This window comes from Callospermophilus lateralis, chromosome 3, assembly GCF_048772815.1.
Source record: "Callospermophilus lateralis isolate mCalLat2 chromosome 3, mCalLat2.hap1, whole genome shotgun sequence".
Taxonomy (NCBI): domain Eukaryota; kingdom Metazoa; phylum Chordata; class Mammalia; order Rodentia; family Sciuridae; genus Callospermophilus; species Callospermophilus lateralis.
In genome coordinates this window covers 178,194,037-178,212,642 of record NC_135307.1, presented here as the reverse complement: position 1 = coordinate 178,212,642, position 18,606 = coordinate 178,194,037, and the positions used below count along the sequence as shown (strand labels likewise).

The 18,606-nt window shown below is 45.4% G+C and overlaps 1 protein-coding gene across 2 annotated transcripts in view; it reads right to left on the bottom strand.

Annotated features, from left to right (window-relative positions):
- Positions 1-6,210: 6,210 nt before the first annotated feature.
- Positions 6,211-18,606, bottom strand: part of Rpn2 (ribophorin II) — a 58,145-nt gene continuing 45,749 nt past the window's right edge. Inside the window, exons 12-18 of one of the 2 annotated variants that reach the window (XM_076851825.1) lie at positions 17,723-17,917; positions 16,467-16,553; positions 14,566-14,661; positions 13,038-13,113; positions 10,687-10,816; positions 9,161-9,208; positions 6,211-6,548 (exon numbers count right to left, since the gene is read on the bottom strand). In XM_076851825.1, coding sequence (XP_076707940.1) covers positions 6,536-6,548; positions 9,161-9,208; positions 10,687-10,816; positions 13,038-13,113; positions 14,566-14,661; positions 16,467-16,553; positions 17,723-17,917 — 645 coding nt within the window. In that variant the 3' untranslated portion in view covers positions 6,211-6,535. The remainder of the gene's footprint in view (positions 6,549-9,160; positions 9,209-10,686; positions 10,817-13,037; positions 13,114-14,565; positions 14,662-16,466; positions 16,554-17,722; positions 17,918-18,606) is intronic. The other variant, XM_076851827.1, reaches the window with a different exon arrangement.

Genomic DNA, 18,606 nt, shown 5'->3' with positions numbered 1-18,606 from the left:
AAGCTGAGAATGGGGTCTGCTCTGCTGACAGGCATGAGCTTCCTCCCCTCTGCCCTGTGGCTGCCCTGTGCTGTCTCGAGCAGCGATAGGCCATCTCCTGGCCAGGAGGCCCATCCCGCCCTAACTCGCCCTTCCTGCAGTCTCCAGACTGAGCCTTCTGTTTCTTTCTGCAGTGGGAATTCCCAAGGATGAAGACCCCAGCTGAGGCTCGGACCACCTGGAGCCCAAACACAACTGGATCCAGTTAATCCTATTTCACTTCTGACCTACTTTTTCCTTTGTAAATACAATAAAATTCCCCCATACTGGTCTGCATTTCAATCTTATCTACAGCCTTTTTTTTTTTTTTTTTTTTTTTTTTTATGTCTTATAGAGTTATATTTCCCAAAGTGGCCTTACAAGGTATAATAATAAAAAAAAAAAATAGCTAAGGCTGGGGATGTAGTTCAATGGTAGAGTGCTTGCCTAGCATGTGTGTGGCCCTGGGCTCAAGCCCTAGTACCATTAAAAAAAAGAAGAAGAAGAAGAAGAAAAGAAAGAACGAAAGAAAAGAAAAACCTGGGTTGGGTTTGTGACTCAGTGGTAAAGCACTTGCCTAGCATGTGTGAGGCACTGGGTTTGATTCTGAGCACAGCATATAAATAACTAAAATAAAAGTTCATTGACAACTAAAATATATATATATATATATATATAAAGAAAAGAAAAATCTAACATTTACCAAACATAGAAGACCTGCTGAGCAGCTTCATGAACAGAACCACAGAACTTCTCCTCCTCACACAGCCTCTCGGCAAGCTGGCAAGTATTGTGATTCTTAGACCAGGAACTAAGGTGCTGAAAGGTCAACCAAACTGCACATGGTGAGAGAGAAGGGATGCAAACCCAGGCTGTCCAGCCCAGAACCAGGCTCTCAGCCATAGGTCTCTGCCCTGTGTCAAGTCACCCTTCATCCACTGGTGACTGGTCATCCTTTTATTCATTCAACAAATATTTATAAGCCAGGCATGATGGTGTATCTGTAATCCCAGCAACTGCAGAGGCTGAGACAGGCAGATCACAAGTTCAAGGCCAGCCCTAGCAACTCAGTGAGGCCCTAAGCAATTTAGTAAGGCTCTGTCTCAAAAAATAAAAAGGGCTGGGGATTTAGGTCAGTGGTAAAGTGACCCTGAGTTCAACCTCCAGTACCAAAAAATAAAAAATAAATATTTTATGCCTACACTGTGGTCCTCTTCTAGGCATTGAGGAAACACTAATGAGCAAAGTCCCTGATCTCACAGACCGGTATTCTAATGGGGGAGGGTAACAAAACCAAGTAAACACCCAACGGTATGTACAAAGGACAAGCTTTGAATGGGATGGGAGTGTTGGAGGGTGTTAGTTCATCTCCACTGTGTACATGTGAAGGCCTCACTGATGGTTTGACATTTGAGTCAAGACCCAGAGGAGTGGGGTGGTTGGCTTTGTGAATATCTAGGTAGGGTGAAAAGTCCTCACAAAGGCGCTGAGAAGGAGGAATATCAAGGTCAGTGTGCCTGAGCTTTGGAAAACCACTCCATTGAAAAGTTGTTTGATTACTGTTCTGGTTTGGTCTGATCTGTTGGAGCCTAGTGCAGCCCTACACAATTGCCTCCCAAACATTTTGTTTAATATGGTCATTTGTGGGGACTCGGATCTCACCCTTGGTGACATGGAAGTCCTCATGGAGTTAAGCAGAAGAATATAATCTGACTGATGTTTAAAGTCACTCTCAGAGACCGACTGAAGATAAGAAGAAGGGAGGGGACTGGGACTATGGCTCAGGAGTGGAGGTCAAAGTCTTATTTGAGTGGGTTCAAGAGAAAATGGGAGAAGAGGAAGCAGAGCTGGGAATCCTGGCTTTCCAACACAGTGGCCATTATACACATGCGGCCATCGAACCCTTGAAATGTTGCTACCAGGGCTGGGGCTGTGGCTCAGTGGTAGAGCGCTTGCCTAGCATATGTGAGACACTGGGTTAGATTCTCAGTACCACCTACAAATAAATAAATAAAATTAAGTTAATTTCATCTACAACTAATAAAAATATTTTAAAAAGAAATATTGCTAACCAACTGAGATGTGCTTTAAGTGTAAAATAAACACAGGATTTCAAAGACTTAGTCTGGAAGAACAGTGCAAATATCTTAAAAATTTTTACATTGATCACATATTAAAATAATATTTTGGATATGTTGAGTCAAATAAAATATATTAAAATTAGTTTGTCTGGTGTTATTTATCTTGGCAGCACTAAGAATAAACCTAGGGTCTCATACATGCTAAGCAAGTGCTCCCCCACTGAGCTCTACTACCTGCCCCTCATTTTTATTTTTTTGTTATGGTATTACAACATGTACCATCACCTATGTGGCTTATTGCCATCTCTAGCAGAGATGATTTTTTAAGAAGTATAACTACCAAAGATGCTCATACTGAAGCTACTAACCAACCAGAGGTCCCCATGTTAGTGGTTACCCAGCTTTTTCTACTGATGAACCATTTCATCTGGGCCACATATCTGCACACATCACTTGCCCTCAAAATCTGTGTTTTTTCCAGTGTGATAAAAAATGTTCTATATTTTTCTAGGTGTGGTGGTGCACACTTATAATCCCAGTGGTTCAGGAGGCTGAGACAGGAGGATCACAAGTTCAAAGCCAGCCTCAGCATCAGCGAGGCGCTAAGCAACTCAGTGAGACCCTGTCTCTAAATAAAATACAAAAGAGGGCTGGGGATGTGGTCATATTTTGATTTGAGTAGCAGTTATCTCAGTGTTAAATATAAAAATTCATTGAGTTTAAGATTTATGCATCTTACTGCAAGTAAATCAAACCTTTAAAAACCAATAACTGTGAATTCTGGATGATGGGATGTGTCTTGATTACAAGTGCAAAAAGAATCACAGCATCTTCAAGTTGATGGGACTCAGTGATGTGCAATCGCTCACGCTTCGTTTGCCAGCCTAGGACCTGGTCACTAGAGAAGGGAAGGGTTTGACCCAAGTCCTGAGGGACTGGCAGCCAGGTCGCCTGTCTCCCAGCACCAGAACACAGAGAGCAGAGCACAGGGTTCAGACCACCTGCTGTCCCTGGGAAAGAATGTGAAGCATGGGAAATGCTCGGCAGGGGGCCACTCAGGAGGGCAGCTGGTCTGAGGAGACAATAAGAACAATGGGAAACAAAAGTCCCCTCCGGAGGAGGAGGCTGGCCATTGAGGGCAGGCGGTCCACTTCAACCAAGAGAGGCGGCAGGCCTGGAACCTGCCAAGGAGAACAAAGGCTGAGACTAGTTGAATGGGAGAGTGACGGCCAGCCCCGGACCCCTCTCCCCACCAGGCCCACCTGCTCATCTCTTTCCCTGGCCTGTTCCACAAAAGCAAAAACCCGGGACTCTCTTAACTTTCAATTAGTTTTCCAAATGAAATAATGACCGCTGGGACCTGCTGCTACTTGTGGTTTCGAGGTGAATACAATTAGAGAGGGAAAAACCACAGCGGCCACAGCCCCAGTGCTTGATCTCCATTAACTGTAACTTTAACGGGAGCTCAGAAGACTTAACCTCTCCCCACGGAGATGCTGGAGCTCCCTCCTCACTCCCGTGGGGGGCCCGCTTAAGACCCAGTGCTATTTTTTTTCTCCTAAAGAAATGCTTTAATCAATGGGGGACTTGTCACTTTTAATGATGACCCTTTATGTGTGTATTAACTTGGAGTTCACAAAGAGGCTCCCTGCAGCAGCCCTCTGGAGGAAGACAGTGCTGGCTTCACTGCAGTTTCCCAGAGAGGTCAGAATCAGGTCTCAAGTCACACAACTAGGAGGCCAAAGAGCTGGGGACTCTGGAGGGAGGCGGAGGGGAGGAGGGCACTGGGAGACTCCTGTGACTCCAAGACTCCAGGCCCTCAGAAATTGCAAAAAGAATCATAGCATCTTCCAGTTGATGGGACTCAGTGATCAGCAGTTGCTCACCCTTTGTTTGCCAAGGTCTTTTGAAGACCTTGTCACATTTATAATCTCTCCTTTCCCCACCTGTCCCCTTTAGGCTGCAGTGGACCAAAAGCCTGGATGGAATCCGACTTGCTCACTGAGCATGGCACAGGGCAAATGTGGCCAGCCTGAACCAGCAGCACTGGTGCTCCTTAGCTTTGCCAGCCCCTTCTCCAGGAAGCTGTTTACTGCCCCCTTCCTTTCAGTCACAGGCTGCCCTTTGTTCCCAGTAAGGATACTCAGCATGTTTCACACTTCTACTTGGAGGCCCTTCTACCACCTCCACCTATCAGGCCTTACCCAGTCTGTCTCCAGGCCTGTCCAGGTCTGGCAATAGAGAAGCTGAGCAGGCTGCCCTGCTATCATCCCACACGCTGCTGCCTCTCACCTACCTCACCACTCAGACTTGCTGAGGTCCCAGTATGCAGAAGTAGGGACATCGGCCTTTCCCCTCAGAATGGGATGAGTAACAAAAATTAAAACAGGGGTCCCAAAGGCAATTATCAAAGGAACAAAGATGACAGGAAAAGTGGCACACGCCTGTAATTCCAGTGACTCAATAAAAAATAAAAAGAGCTGGGGATGTGGCTCAGTGGTAAAGGGCCCGTGGGTTCAATCCTTGGTTCCAAAAAACAAAACAAACTAGATGGGGATGTAGTTCAGTGGTAGAATTCCCCTGGGTTCAAACCTTAGTACAACAACCACCACAACCAAAACTGGCAAGTGGAATAGCACGAAGAACTGAGGGGAGGGACCATAACAATCAGGTGAGTGTAGACCCATCCAAAGGAAAGGGCAGCTAGTCAGTAATGCAGCCCTTCACTAATGGGGCTCTAATTCCCTTCTTCAAGGCGGAGGGGAGGAGGGCATGGGGAGACTCTTGTGACTCCAAGACCCCAGGCCCCTCAGGAAATACAAGCCGGGGAATGAGAGAATGTGGACCCAGCACAAACCGCTTATTGGGACCCTGCTAATAGCACTCAGAAAACAGCAGGAAACAACAGAGGACTCAGATTCCAAAACCCAAACCCAGATTTTTTTTATATAAATCTCATTTTCAAATGTCAGCAACTGATTCAACTACTTAAACACTGTAGGTCAAATATCTATGGGCCACTAGCATGCAATTTCGGGGAGAGGTGAAGCCTGCTTCCCACCTTAGGGACTGCCCTGCAATTGCCCATATTTTGTCTTCCCATCCGTAGGACCCTTTTCAGGACTAGCCCAGAGTTCTAGAATTTCCTTTCCCTGTTTCCAGTAAAAGATCCCAATTTCCTTACTGGAGTAAAGTCCAGCTAGATTGGAAAGCAATCTAATTAAAATGACATAACTTCTGTACCCTGAATTCAGTAAACTCTGTGAGGATTACCTGCATCCTGAAAGTTAACTAAATGGGCCAGTCATGGTGATGCACACCTGTCAGGAGCCTGAGACAGAAGGATAAGTTCAAGGCCAACTTGGGCAATTTAGGAGACCCTGTTTCAAAATAAAATTCAAAAAAGGGACTGGGATCGTAATTCAGTGGCAAAAACACCCCTGGGTTCAATCCCCAGTAAAACACACACACACAAGCGCACATGCACGCACACACGCACACACACACACACACACACACACACACACGTGGGGCCCTTAAGAGGTGACTAAAGCAGGCGGGCCAAGCCCTCACCAATGGATGAGTACTGGCTGAGGGAACTAGCTAGCTCATTTTTTATCTTTCTGCCCCTTCTGCCACATGAGGACAAAACATTTGTCCCTTTCTGCCATGTGAAGACACTAAGACAGCACCATCTACAAGGAGCAGGCTCTCACTAGAAGCCAAATCTGCTGGTGACTTGAACTCGGATTTCCCAGGCCCCAGAACCATAGGAAATAAATTTCTATTATTTATAAATCACCCAGTTTGTGGCATGTCATCACAGCAGCAGGAATGAACTGAGACAGCTGACGCCCTCACGGGGGACTGACACCAAACTTTCAAGGCAAGAGCCTCGAGCAGGTCCTAGTTGTGGACCAAGGGGAGTCTTCAGACCAGTGGGGCTCCCTGCAGGCTCACTGCTGGAGAAGCAGACGGAAGGCGGCTGCTCCCGCAACTTCCGTCCTTTTGGGAAAGGGGAAGAAGCACCCTGCCCATGGCCAAGAACCAAGTCTCAATCAAGTCCTTATGTCACACATTCCAAAAGTACTAGAGAGCTCTCAGTCAGGCCTTTGCTTCTGTTATCATCCTTTTTATTCCAAAACAAATTAATCACAGATTTCAACTTTCCAATGCAGTCCCTGGGTGGGTAACTAAGGGCACTCAGAGCGCCTTGCTAGGGCATCATGTCAGAAACAGGCAGTCTGGACTCAAGGCGTCTGCTCCATGGGGGGAAACTGAAAAACAACAAGCAACAGTACAACCACATCGCAATTGTTTTCTTTTTAAATAAAGTTATTTTTTTCTTAAATTCCTTTTTTCACATTGTGAACTGTTCTTGACTCCCTCTCTTGACATTCACTTCAGTTTTCAAAATTTCCATCCTTTTTCTGGAACTAATGTGCTGTTCTGAAAGAAAAATGAAGAGAAAACACAAAATTACTGAAGTTTCTGACTCACCATTACAGCTCCTAACTGGTAACAACAGAGACCAAGGCACTCTCCCACCACAAGGTCCCATTTATAAGGGAATAATCATTGGTTTTATTCAGTTATGCCCCATCTCATCTCACAAAAGGAATGTGAGGCAGCTAATTCATAACTGAAGCTGATGACAACTTAGAAACAATGAAACAAACTTTAGAACTAAGAAAGTTTATGTGAAAATACAGGAGATGAGGTAATTCCAGGCACACCTCTCACAGTACAAGGCCAAAAAGTGCAAGTTCCAACTAGCAGAACAGAGTGGAGGGTTTAAAGAATGTTTATTGTCAATCTCCCAGATTTCACATCTGCCAACCAACATGTGGCCCTTCTGCAGCTTGGAGGACAGTATCCTGCACCACATTCCTGCCACGTGGCCATGTTCTTATCTAGAGTCAGACCCAGCATCTAAACACAGAGTAATTCTAAAAAATGAGAGTTACTCAGAAACATTATAAGATGGGATAAAAACCTGTCTTTATTCCCTCTTTCCCTTTGGTTTTCCCTGGATTCAACAATGGGGAAACACAGAAGCAAAAAGGATCATCTAGACAGATCTGTTACCTGGCACTGAGAGCAGTAAGAAACCAATTGGTGGAGGCAGGCTCCAGTGAAGGGGGTGGGGCGCTGACACACCCACCATCCTTAGCGGCGACTAGACCCTATGGTGAGGACTACATACAGTGATGCCACAGTCTTGCAGAATGGAGGGTCCAGGTCAATTACCAAAACAGTTCCCAGGGGCACATATAGGCATGAAGCTCATCTTGGGGGCAAGACTGTGTGCTCCTAACTCCTTAACAATGTTCAGAGATCCCAGGTACATTAAAATGTGTGTGCTTAAAAAAGTTTCTGCAGAAGGGACAGCATGAGTGAGAAATAAGAACAGAAGAAGGGTAGTGGCCCACTAGCAATGCCCTCTGTTATGGTCGCTCATATCAGTGTCTGTCTTCAGATCAACTACAAGTCTTTAGGTACCAGAGGCTAAACCTAAACACTAGGTCCCAACCTCAGAAAGTCCCAAATATTCAAATGATCAAATGACTTTCTTCTCCCTCAAGCTATATGATATGGGAATAGCAGGTAGAAGTGGACCATCTGAAAATCAAGGGAGAAATATCAATTCAGGGTAAAGAATTAAAGAACTCAGCATAAAGCAGGAAGGACTAGTTCTGAAAGCAAACTGCAGACAGAACAAGTATAATTTAGGACACAACCAAATAAGTAAGGCCAGGGGGTACTGGTAGGGAGAGGGGGCTGCCTACAAAAGGGGCCAAAACAAAAGTGTGGGAAAGTCTCTATCTTGATTGAGATGGTAGCTGTATAACCATATATGCTTTTTAAGAGTCATAGAATTATACCCACACACACAAGTGAATTTTCCTCTATGTGAATTACACCTCAGTTAAACCTGGGGGAAAAAAGCCAAAATAAATGCAGTTTTTTTTTCTACGTTGAGGACTAGGTGACCCAGCCGATGTTCACACATCAGTGAAAGGGCTCTAAATCCTATGCTTTTGTTGATCTCTCCTATTTTCAGAGGATTAAAAATTAGATGGCTTAGTTGCTTTTGCATAGAAAGCCATTTCCAAGTCAAGGGATAAGAGGGGACATGACTCAGAAATCCAAACACCTCCCTACCCTTTCTTGGTCTAGAGCAGGGATCAGCCAACTATGTCACGCAGACCAAATCCAGCCCAGCACCAGTTTTGGTAAATAGTTTTATTGAGATACAACCACATCCACTTGTTTACATGGTCTATGGCCGTTTTCACACAACAGTGCCAGAGCTAAGGGTTCTGGCCCCTCACGAAAACCTCTTGTCCACCTCTATCTAGATCTATAAAGTTGCAGGCACTCTCTGTCCTTCCTTCCCTACACCTTGCCTCCCCGCCGTACTCATCCCAGGACCAACCCCTGGAGAGCATTAGCACTGTCAGTCACATAGGGAGCAGCCCTGAACCACACCCTGCATGCTAAGAACTGGGACTCTGCTGCTGGCTTTCATCCGTGTCCTCGATCCTGCATAATTCAGTCTCACCAAACCACACTGTTTGGCCCAACTAGAGATTAGGGTTATGGAAAGGCCTAGAAACAGTGACAAGGTGTGCCAGGATTTGCCATGGGACCACCATTTAATAAATGTAAGAGTCTTGGATGGTGTCCCTTTTAAAATGTCCAAGGTTGGACTTTTTTATCTTCAATCCTGCTCTGCTATGAACACAGAGAGGCTGTTACATATAAATCAATACCCTTCGGGACACAAGGAAGGATGGCATCTCTTGCAGTCAGAGCCAGGCCAAAGTTGCTCCACTGCAGAATTACAACACCAGCTGGGCTTCCTCAGGCAGTTTCTGCCCTGGTCCAGCCACAACCTCTTCCGGCAGATTATAAAATGGCCTCGGAATTGGCTTTGGCATAGGGAGGGAAGGGAAGAATGAATGGGTCAAAAACTCAATCAAATAACTGACATGCATGAGGAAGGCAAGATGGGAAAGGGACCCTAGTCCTGGGATGCGTCCACCCTTCATCTTTACCGTAGTGTCCTATATTTTGCCAATCTACTGCTCTGCTCTGCAGCGATCCTGCCAAAGGAAAGAGGGTTTGAGAATCAAGAAAGGACAGCGAGAGGAGAAATAAGCTGAAGTAGGAAATGGCAAACACCCAACCAGAGCTTCTATTAAGGCCACTGATTCTTCAGGACTTACAGGGTGCATGTGTGTGTGTGTGTGTGTGTGTGTGTGTGTGTGTGTGTGTCTGTGTGTGAGGAGTTACTGATCCTCTTGGGATTCTGTTAAAAACCATGGTCTCTCCCCGCCGAAAATGCACACAACTTTAGGATTTCAGATTAGGAAGTGGTAAGCAGCATCTAAGTCAAGTGGTTTCTCCCCTGCTCTCCTCTGTTCTGTCTTGTGAGCAAATTCCAGAAAAGAAAAGTTAGCAGAGCACAGCTAGCTCCCTGGGGGCCCAGACTGGTTGCTGCAAGGGAACAGGCTCTGCTCTGCGAAAACTTTGGAGTCCCAGGCTCTTTCTAGCTGCACTGCACAGCCATCAAGTAAAGGCTGTGAAGGGATCAAAAAAGGAACAAGCCACCACTGCTGGTGCCAAATAGAGCTCTGGGGGACCTGGATTACTCTGGGGAAGCCAAAGAGCATGTCTGCACCACTCTCCAGAGTGAGGCCCTCAAAAAGTTCACAGTGGAAACTGGGGAGAGAGGAGACCTTTGCTTCTTTCACCCACTAATGGTCTCCTTGAGAAAACCTCTCCCAGCTCTGACCAACCTAATTGGCAGCAGTGTTGGAGGGCATGATATTGAGTTCCATTCTGCTAGCAGACATCTCGGAGAGGAGAAAGCAGGGCATGTCTGAAAATGATTTCTTCCAAAGGCGAAAGCAATTTTGACCTTTTCCTATTGGCCTTTGCATGACTGAAATCACCCAGGTTCTAATAAAGCCAAATCAATGAGAAACACCTATGTGACATTTAAATTTGCCTCCAATTCTGTTCTGAAAGTCGAGCTGCCAGCAAGCTGCCATCACGTCAAGGTCTGACTCTTGGCCTGTCTGGTTCTTGGGTAGTGTGTGGGCTCCTGGGTGGATGCTCCCTGCTGGGAGCCCTCTGCAAAACCTGTGCAGCTTCTGTGGGAAGAACACAGACCTCACACACAGGATAGACTCCAGGTGTCACCCTTAGGGGTGTGAGGGAGGGGAAGGGCAGAATCCTGTTACCAGAGAGGAGGATTTTTACACAGCCAGACAGAAAACAATCGTCTATCACATATTCTAGCCCATTTTAATCTACATATAGCAATTACTTTCCTCTCTCATTTCAATGAGTAGTGATATAAATAATTGTGCTTTTAATAGATCTATGGCTGATCATTAAAGGCCCTTTACTGACTTAAAACATTCTATGGCTTCTGTATTGAGCTGGATTAAACAGTCAGAATTGCCCTTAAGGAAATGAATCTTGTTGCCACATATCCTTGGTCTCGATTTGGACTGGCAGAGCTAACCAATACGTCTAATCCTACCCCGGGGCCCCAGCCCAGCCCTGGCCTTACCTCTTGACTGCCTGCTGGGCCAACATCCGATTGCCAGCCAGAAACGTCACGCTGCCCAGGATGGCCAGGTACTTCAGGGTCTGGAACATGTTGAGCTGAGTCCAATAGACATACATGAGCCCCAGCATAGCTGCAGAGGAGTCAAAAGACCCAGTTAATGAAAGCTGATGGTGCTCTGGGTGGAAGGGACTTAGAAGCAGTGGACTGCTGGGTCAGGAAACGGACTGTATTTCCAGATTAGTTTCAGTTTGTTTCATCCCTTTTATTTAATGCCAGAAAGTAGATAACTTCCTCAGCCCTGGCTACCAAGAAATTCAGAACCAAAAGTCAGACTTCGACTATTTTATTTCAATCCATAGTGCTGCTCACATCTATTTCTGTTCTTTAACACGGGTTTTGTTTCCCTTAAAACTTTACCATTGCCTGGCACGGTGATGCACACCTATAATCCCAGCAACTTGGGATACACAGGCAGGAGGACTGCAAGTTCAAAGTCAGCCTCAGCAACTCAGCGAAGCCCTTGGCAACTTAGCAAGACCCCATCTCAAAATAAAAAATAAAAAGGGCTGGGGATGTGGCTCATGGTAAAGCGCCTTTGGTTCAATCCCTAGTACAAAAAAAAAAAAAAAAAAAACTTAAGTTTTTAAAATTCTTTTCTTTTAGCTGGGTCTGATGCTGCACACCTATAGTCCCAGATACTTGGGAGGCTGAGGGAAAACGATTACAAGTTCAGTCTTGGCAATTCAGAGAGACCTTGGCTGAGAATAAAAAATGAAAAGGGCTGGGGATGTAGCTCAATGGTAAAGTACCCCTGGCTTCAATCCCCGGTACTATGCAGTACAGCGGATCAAATCCAGGGCCTTGCTCATGCTAGGCAAGCACTCTACCATTGTTTTCTTTTCTTTTTAAATTTTATTTTGAGGCAGGGTCTCACTAAGTTGCCCAGGCTGACCTTGAACTTATGATCCTCCCATCTCAGTAGCTGGGATTACAGGCATGAGCCACTGCCTTTATTTTTTGAATTCTTAATGGAAGTATGCAGGATATAAACAAATGAGTTATTCCCTTCTTATTAAATACATGTTAAGGAAGTTAAGCATGGTAGAATGTGCCAGAAATCCCAGCACTTGGAAGGCTGAGGTAGGAGGATCCCCTGAGCCAGGAATTCAAGAGCAGCCTGGAGAACACAGGCTGAGACCCCCATCTCTAAAAACAAAAACAAAAGAACATTAAGGATGATTTGCTACTGTGACTAGGAAGGGACAAAAAGCACTCAGAGCCCTGGGTTCTGGTCCAGGCTCCGCCCTCACCAGTCTCTTAATTTCTGTTTCCAAATTCTCTCACCTGTCAAATGGGATCATAATTCCTGCCCCAATCACTCCCACCAGGGTTGCAATGAAAATCAAACAAGGAAATATGCACAAAAAGCATACTAGTAAGAAAAATCATGTCTCTCAACAAGTTTATATGCAGGTTTTGTTCTCAGACTGACCCAGGAGGGCTATCATTCAAATGCAGTAGCTAAGCTGGAGAGAAAGGTCATTCTGTCAATTTTGCCCAGAAGCATGACAGATAACTACAGCAAGGATTCTTGGCCATTTCTGAGGTCATGCCACTGTGAGAATCTGATCAAAGTTATGGACTCTCTTTCCCAGAAAAATATAGACACACATTTGCCTGAATTTCAAGGGATTTGTTCATGGACCCCTCCAGAAGCCATATATTATGGATGTAGAGATGATGACTCCCAAAAGAGGCAAAGGAATTAAAAAATATTGAAGTCTCAGTGAGATGCAAGGGAACACTGATCCAATAGTGTCAAAGACTCAGAAATACATAACTGATTTGTGAATTTACTGTCTCATTATGTTCAGGCTATTTAGGTCCCAAGTTCTCAAGAGAACAATACAGGACAGCATGTCTGACTACAGAAGGGACTGTTTTCTATTACTGTCCAGACAGAGCCGCCAGCAAATGTAAAGATCGATGCGGTGGGGAAAGATAACCTTTGGAAACTGCATTAATGCTCTTCATCCAGGAAGATGGCTTGGTGTAAAGATACGATAAGTGAGTAATCTCTGGAAATGAACAGGGCTATTAAATGAGGGTAAATGGCCTGCCAACAGCCTCCTAGTACAATGAAGCCCAATATAATGACAGCTGTTCTAAGCTGATGGGCCAAACAGGTTTATCATCATATTAACTGTCTTAAAAGGCCAGGAGGAAGAGGGAAATGTTATGCTATTAAGTCATTATAGTTAATAGGTTGTGGGTCTACTTAACAGGGCTTTTGCGTGGGCAGGCAAAATGTCAGAGGAGGTTAAATGGAATTAGCAGCCTGGGGCACTTACCAGCATGTCCCAGGTGAAAGATAATTGTGCTAGGAGCAAAAGTGAAGTTGGAGATATTGGCACCAATCCGGATCCACTGAAGGATGTGGAGAAATAAATTAAAAAGATATTAGAACCTGAAAGAAAGGCTACACATGCCATGCCAATGCTCATCCAATGAATAGTCCTCAGGGCTTAAAAGTTCATGCAAACTGGAAAAAGGGAATATTTCTAAATGACAACCACCCTGTTATAAACCCTCAGGAAAAAATGTTCCCTTTTTTGGTAGAAAGGCGTCGCAGCACCTGCTCGCAACTGTGCTTGAGTAACTCAACCCTGTACATCATTTTTAAAGCCAGTAAACCATTCTGTTTTAAAACAGGTAGAACCATAAAGCTGGCAAGTCAGAAGATGCAGTTATGATAAAGTAACTGACGCTTCCACCAAGTTCTGTAAGAACTGGAGGGATGAACCCGCTGACAGCTGGCGGCCGCAGGCACGGGTTCTATGCCTTCTGAAATCCTGATGCTCAGATACAAGAACAGTGGCTCACACCTCAGGTCTGGTTTCTGGAAGCTTGTGGCATGCTTCTAGATTTAGATAAACCAAAAATTCTTTTGTTAAAATCAACAAATTAATTAGGAACACAGGCAACTTTCCAAAAAGTAAGATCTAATGAGTTTTTTTCCTCAAAATTCTCTGAACCCTGAGGATATATATCTACATTTATGATTTTAAAAGAGAAACAAAAGACAAACCAATTAATTAGTTAAAAAATATACAGGGGCTGGGGACATAGCTCAGTTGGTAGACTGCTTGCCTCACATGCACAAGGACTGGTTTCAATCCCCAGCACTCCCCTCCAAAAAAGAAAGAAAAAAATATATATGCAAACAATACAATAGAGTATAAAATGTAAAAGTTTCCTTCTTTTGTATTCTCCAAAATGTCCTCTCCTCAGGTGACCAAAGTTAATACATATTTTTTTTAAAAAAAATTCCACAAAGCATCACATAAACATGCTATCCTATCCTCTGTCTTCCACACTCAGTAATCCATTTGGCCATCTTGTCCTATGAGTGTAAATCTACCCCTGTTCCCGAGAGTGTGCTACTCTGTCGGATGGGCTTACTAATTAACACTTGCTTTCATGAGAACCGTAGGCTGTTTCCAGTTTTATGCTCTAAATAGAGCTGGAATGTTCGGCCTCTGTTCTCTATTCTTCACAGCTATCAACACTAGGCCTTGCTTTTTCCACACTTGATCGCATCTGAACCCTACTATGCAGCACCACAGTCCATACACTTCACTTTCAGTGGCTATTAGGAACTTTCTCATGCCCACTTATTAATGGATCAATTTATCTGGCCACTCCCCCATAGTGGGGAATTTGGTTATTCTAAAATTTTTTGACCATCAGTTCAGGTCACAGCTGCTGGACCCCTCTGGAGCTGTGCTGAGGCCAGAGCACAAAGCCTCCTTTGGAATGGCTACATCTGCCGAGTCTGGCGCCAGACACACGCTGCCCATGCTAATTATGGCGACTCACCAGAGCAAAGAGCAGGAGCAAGGGCGAGAGGATGAGGGCGGTGAATGTATTAGACACCACGGTGGGGGGCCTCTTCTCAGGCTCTCGGAACAGGTGCTGCCAAGAGAAGACACACGGAAAGCCTTCAGAATGTGCACCAGGAACCAAAAGCATCACTGACCATTATTAAGAGGAAATGCCTCCCAGGGGCTAAAGCCTCCCGACAACAAGTAGCCACTTGGCTTTTTGCCTCTTCTCAATGCTGGTTTCTGATTCTAGAAGTGTACCTCCCAAGACACTATGGGCTCACCGCTTGGCCAACCCCTTCTCTACCTTAAAAACTACAATCTACAAACTGGAGAATGCAACCAATAAAGTGGCATTTGGCTGTGTCAAAAAGGGTACCCAGGTAGACGGGCACATGTGGATGGCTTAGATGTCAGGATTCTGGGTTCCTAGGTGGCATCTGGGTCTCTAAGTCATATACTATTGCCCTGCTTCAGGGAGCTAACTGTTGACAACTTCACCCCTTTTAATATTTAACACAGCCTCACTTCAGGAGGTCCCAACCCCACCACGACAGCCTCTCCCCTAGTCCAAGTTCTGGGGATAGTCTCAATAAACTTTCTCCTTTATTGTTCTACCTGATTTCCAAAAAAATCAGAAGGCTGGGAAGCACTCCTCTGATATTTGTTTTGCCTGCTGAGAGAATCAACTGAATAATCTTCGGGAAGTTCACCTAAACTACTTGACCTAGTGGAAGTGGTAAGGGACTGGATTCCAGAGACGTTAACTTAGGCCCATATTCCTGTGTTCAGCTGTGAGACCAGGGGCAAGTCACTTTACCACTCTTTGCCTCAGTTTCCAGCTGGAAAACAGGGGTGACTTGGAACTGTCATGAGGATCAAATGGAGCAGGGCGTGTGACTATGCTCCATGAGCAGTAATGCATGTATAGAAACTGAGCTATTTTCTCTCTTTTGAAGATTTTCATTAAGTGAATAGACGGTGGCACTCTTTTCCACTTACCCGTGCTCAGCCAACCCTGGGCCAGGTGAGAGCCCCATGGGAGACTCCCGCTCCTCCATTTTCACCTCAGCTCCTCTTTGTTTTGCCACTGCCATTAAGGGGTTTCTAACACTCCTTGCTGCCGCCTCTTCCACCTTTGATACCACACTGTACCTTCTGTTAGCTGGGCTTTACGTTCTTAAAACTATGTTCTTTCAAGTTTTAGAAAGAATCCTGCTGCTCTATCCTTGTCCTTTTTCAATAGTGAAATGAGGGCAAGTTGTCGCCTTTTAACACTTCACATTAATTCATACGTAGTTTTCCATGTTGGAACATTTCTCCTGACTATAAAATATAGTCCACTGGCGGATCCACCTGTTTCCTTAACTGGTACCTAAATTGTTTATAGCATTTATTGGGTTTACTTTGCAAAGAGCTTTCAGAAACATTTCCAAGCTTCTTTTCTTATCCATTGTCCATTTGGACTCTCACAGCGGTCCTGTGGGCTGGGCTTGCTCAAGTTGGTACTGTAAGGAAGGAAAGCCCTGCTCCCAGCAGCTTTCCCACCGGTTGGCCCTGATTTACGCAGGAGCAGAGAGGACAGCGCTAAACCCATCTGTGCCTGTAACCGCCCAGTGGTATCTGGAGGGCTGAGCCCCCTGCACATCTGGAAACAGACTCAGGTTCTGACTTCATCTCCAACTTTCTGGGAGCTCCATACTATCTCTGAACCTCTTTAGCTTGAGGATGAGACTGGTATTTGCCCTGCCTAATGCACAGGCGGTGAGGCTCAACTATCAAATACCATATGAACAGGTTAAAAGAGAGCCCAGAGCCAGAGTACAGGCGCTTGCTGCCCTTCCTCATTGCACTCATTTCTCCTCCATGTTAGTGGATAAGGCCTTTGGGATGTACCTGAATTTCCTGTTTCGGGGTGAAAAGGTTCTGAGATAGGACAGTTGAGGGAGCTTCTTCTTCAGGGAACTTGATGACCACATCAGCCTAAAAAATAAAGGCAGTCTGTAGAGGCACAGAGTGGAGAAGCAGGGGGGAACTCCCTAGCAGGACCCTGATGAGGACCAGAACTGAATGAAAAAAGCTCAAGAGACCCAATCACACCTATTAGTCCACAAAATGAGGCAGTAAAAATTTCAAGGACAAAACAAGTATTTGTTAAAAATGCTTTTTAGAGCAAGTGTTCCAATTTTCAACCAGTATGGTAGAGAAAACCCAATAGAGCTGCTTAATGCAAAAATCCCAGCTGGTACACTGGCTGTTACAGTTGCCATTAGAAACTGCTTGGTGTCCCTAGGAAGTGTGATTTTGTAACACACACACCGCAGAAATGAAAATACGCTCTCTTACAAAATGCATCCCAAAGTCCAAGAGAGGGAGCCTTGAACATAACAAGAAAATAGAGCTGTCCCTTTGTCCTGCACATGGACCAGTCAACAGCTGAGGCTCCAATCTGGCTTCCGCCACCTTTCCACCCTCTTCCCCGACTGTTCTCTTTAGGGTTCAGGGCTCCAAAAGCAGAATTGCTCCCAAGCTTCCTCATCAACCCACAGCCCCCAGACTATTCCAACAAACCTTTCTTCCTCCCTCATTCAAAAACCAGTGTGTCAAGAAATTTTCTGTCATCCCACTAACCGAAAGTGAGGCGTGTGGGGACGAGGAGGATTGTGTAAACCCATAGCCTACACCAATGCTGGCCATCATTTATTAGCATTCTCCAGTCCTACAAATCCTTGGCCTGCACCTTCCTGAACTGTTACCAGAATTCAAATCTTCTCCCTCTCATAAGGCTACACCATATCTCAAAGACCAGGGCTTTATCTTTTATGTCTGTATCCCTCAGGCTGCCTTACAGAAACCTCCTTCCAGTATTGATAAAATCATAGAAATTTTCAAATCACTAAAACTCCTGAGGGTAAATTTATTTTCATTCATTCACCAAGACTACATTAAACACCTACTATGCACCAAGCCATGTGCATGACCCTAGAACTATTTATAGAGCCAGGACAGAGCGCCTCCCCTCATGATGCTCGTTATGCCCATGTGAGGCACAGTGGGGCTAGGGCCAAGAGTCCTGTGTCCCTGAAGGGAGCGGTCTGTGTCTGGCCACAGCACGGCTGCTCAGGTGGGTTAGTGTGCATTCAGGCACATACCACATTCCAGAGGATTGGGTTCTTCAAAGTGGCATCTCCAATGATTAAGTAGAGAGTGTAGGTGCCTGAGGCGGAGTCAAACTCGATCTTCCTCTCAGAGGTGTCTAGTTCGAACCTGTACACGTTCTTGCTGTCTGGCTCAGCGACAAACACCACTTCCTGGCCAGTCTTCTGGTTGTGGAGTCGGACAAATGTCTAGTGGGAACAAAGAACACCGCTCACCTGATCGTCTCAGAACTCTCTGGGGGGCCCAATGTCATATTGGCCAGGCAGCAGAGTTTGCTCTTTTGTGACACTGAGAGCTCTGGGATCTGCCAGACCTGCCAGACCTGCTCTGGAGAGTAAAAGAACTGGTCATCCCAACCTAGTTACTAGTTCCAGGACAACTCTTTCTGGTCTGAGGAAAGAAATTGAACTCAGAAGTCCAGCCAATCCGTGAGGCCTGAAGGCTGAATGCCCAGTTTGCGAATGATTTAAGCCCTTTGCTATTACAGCAATTTCTTCTTCCCGCAGCCTTTTGGCCACTTTGCTGCCCAATTAACTCCTTCACCAGAGGGTGAAAAGAAGGGAAATGAGGTGGAACTGTAAGAGGCCCATTTTCAATTTCCTGGTGCCTCCAGCTAAAGATTTAGTGGAGGAGGCTTGGGTGTCCATGGCAAGGCAGAGTTCTAATCAAGCACAGCAACCTGGTGTCACAGAGCCCTGGCTCTGAAGACAGAGCTGGCTCCACTGCTTATTAGCCGGCAGGTTACTTAACTTCCTTGCACCTTGATTTCTTCCTCTTTGAGGCAGAAAGATTATCTCTGTGTGAAAATATGCAATAACGAATGCAAAGCATATAGTGCAGGGCCCAGTATACACCAGCTGGTCACCAAACAACAGTC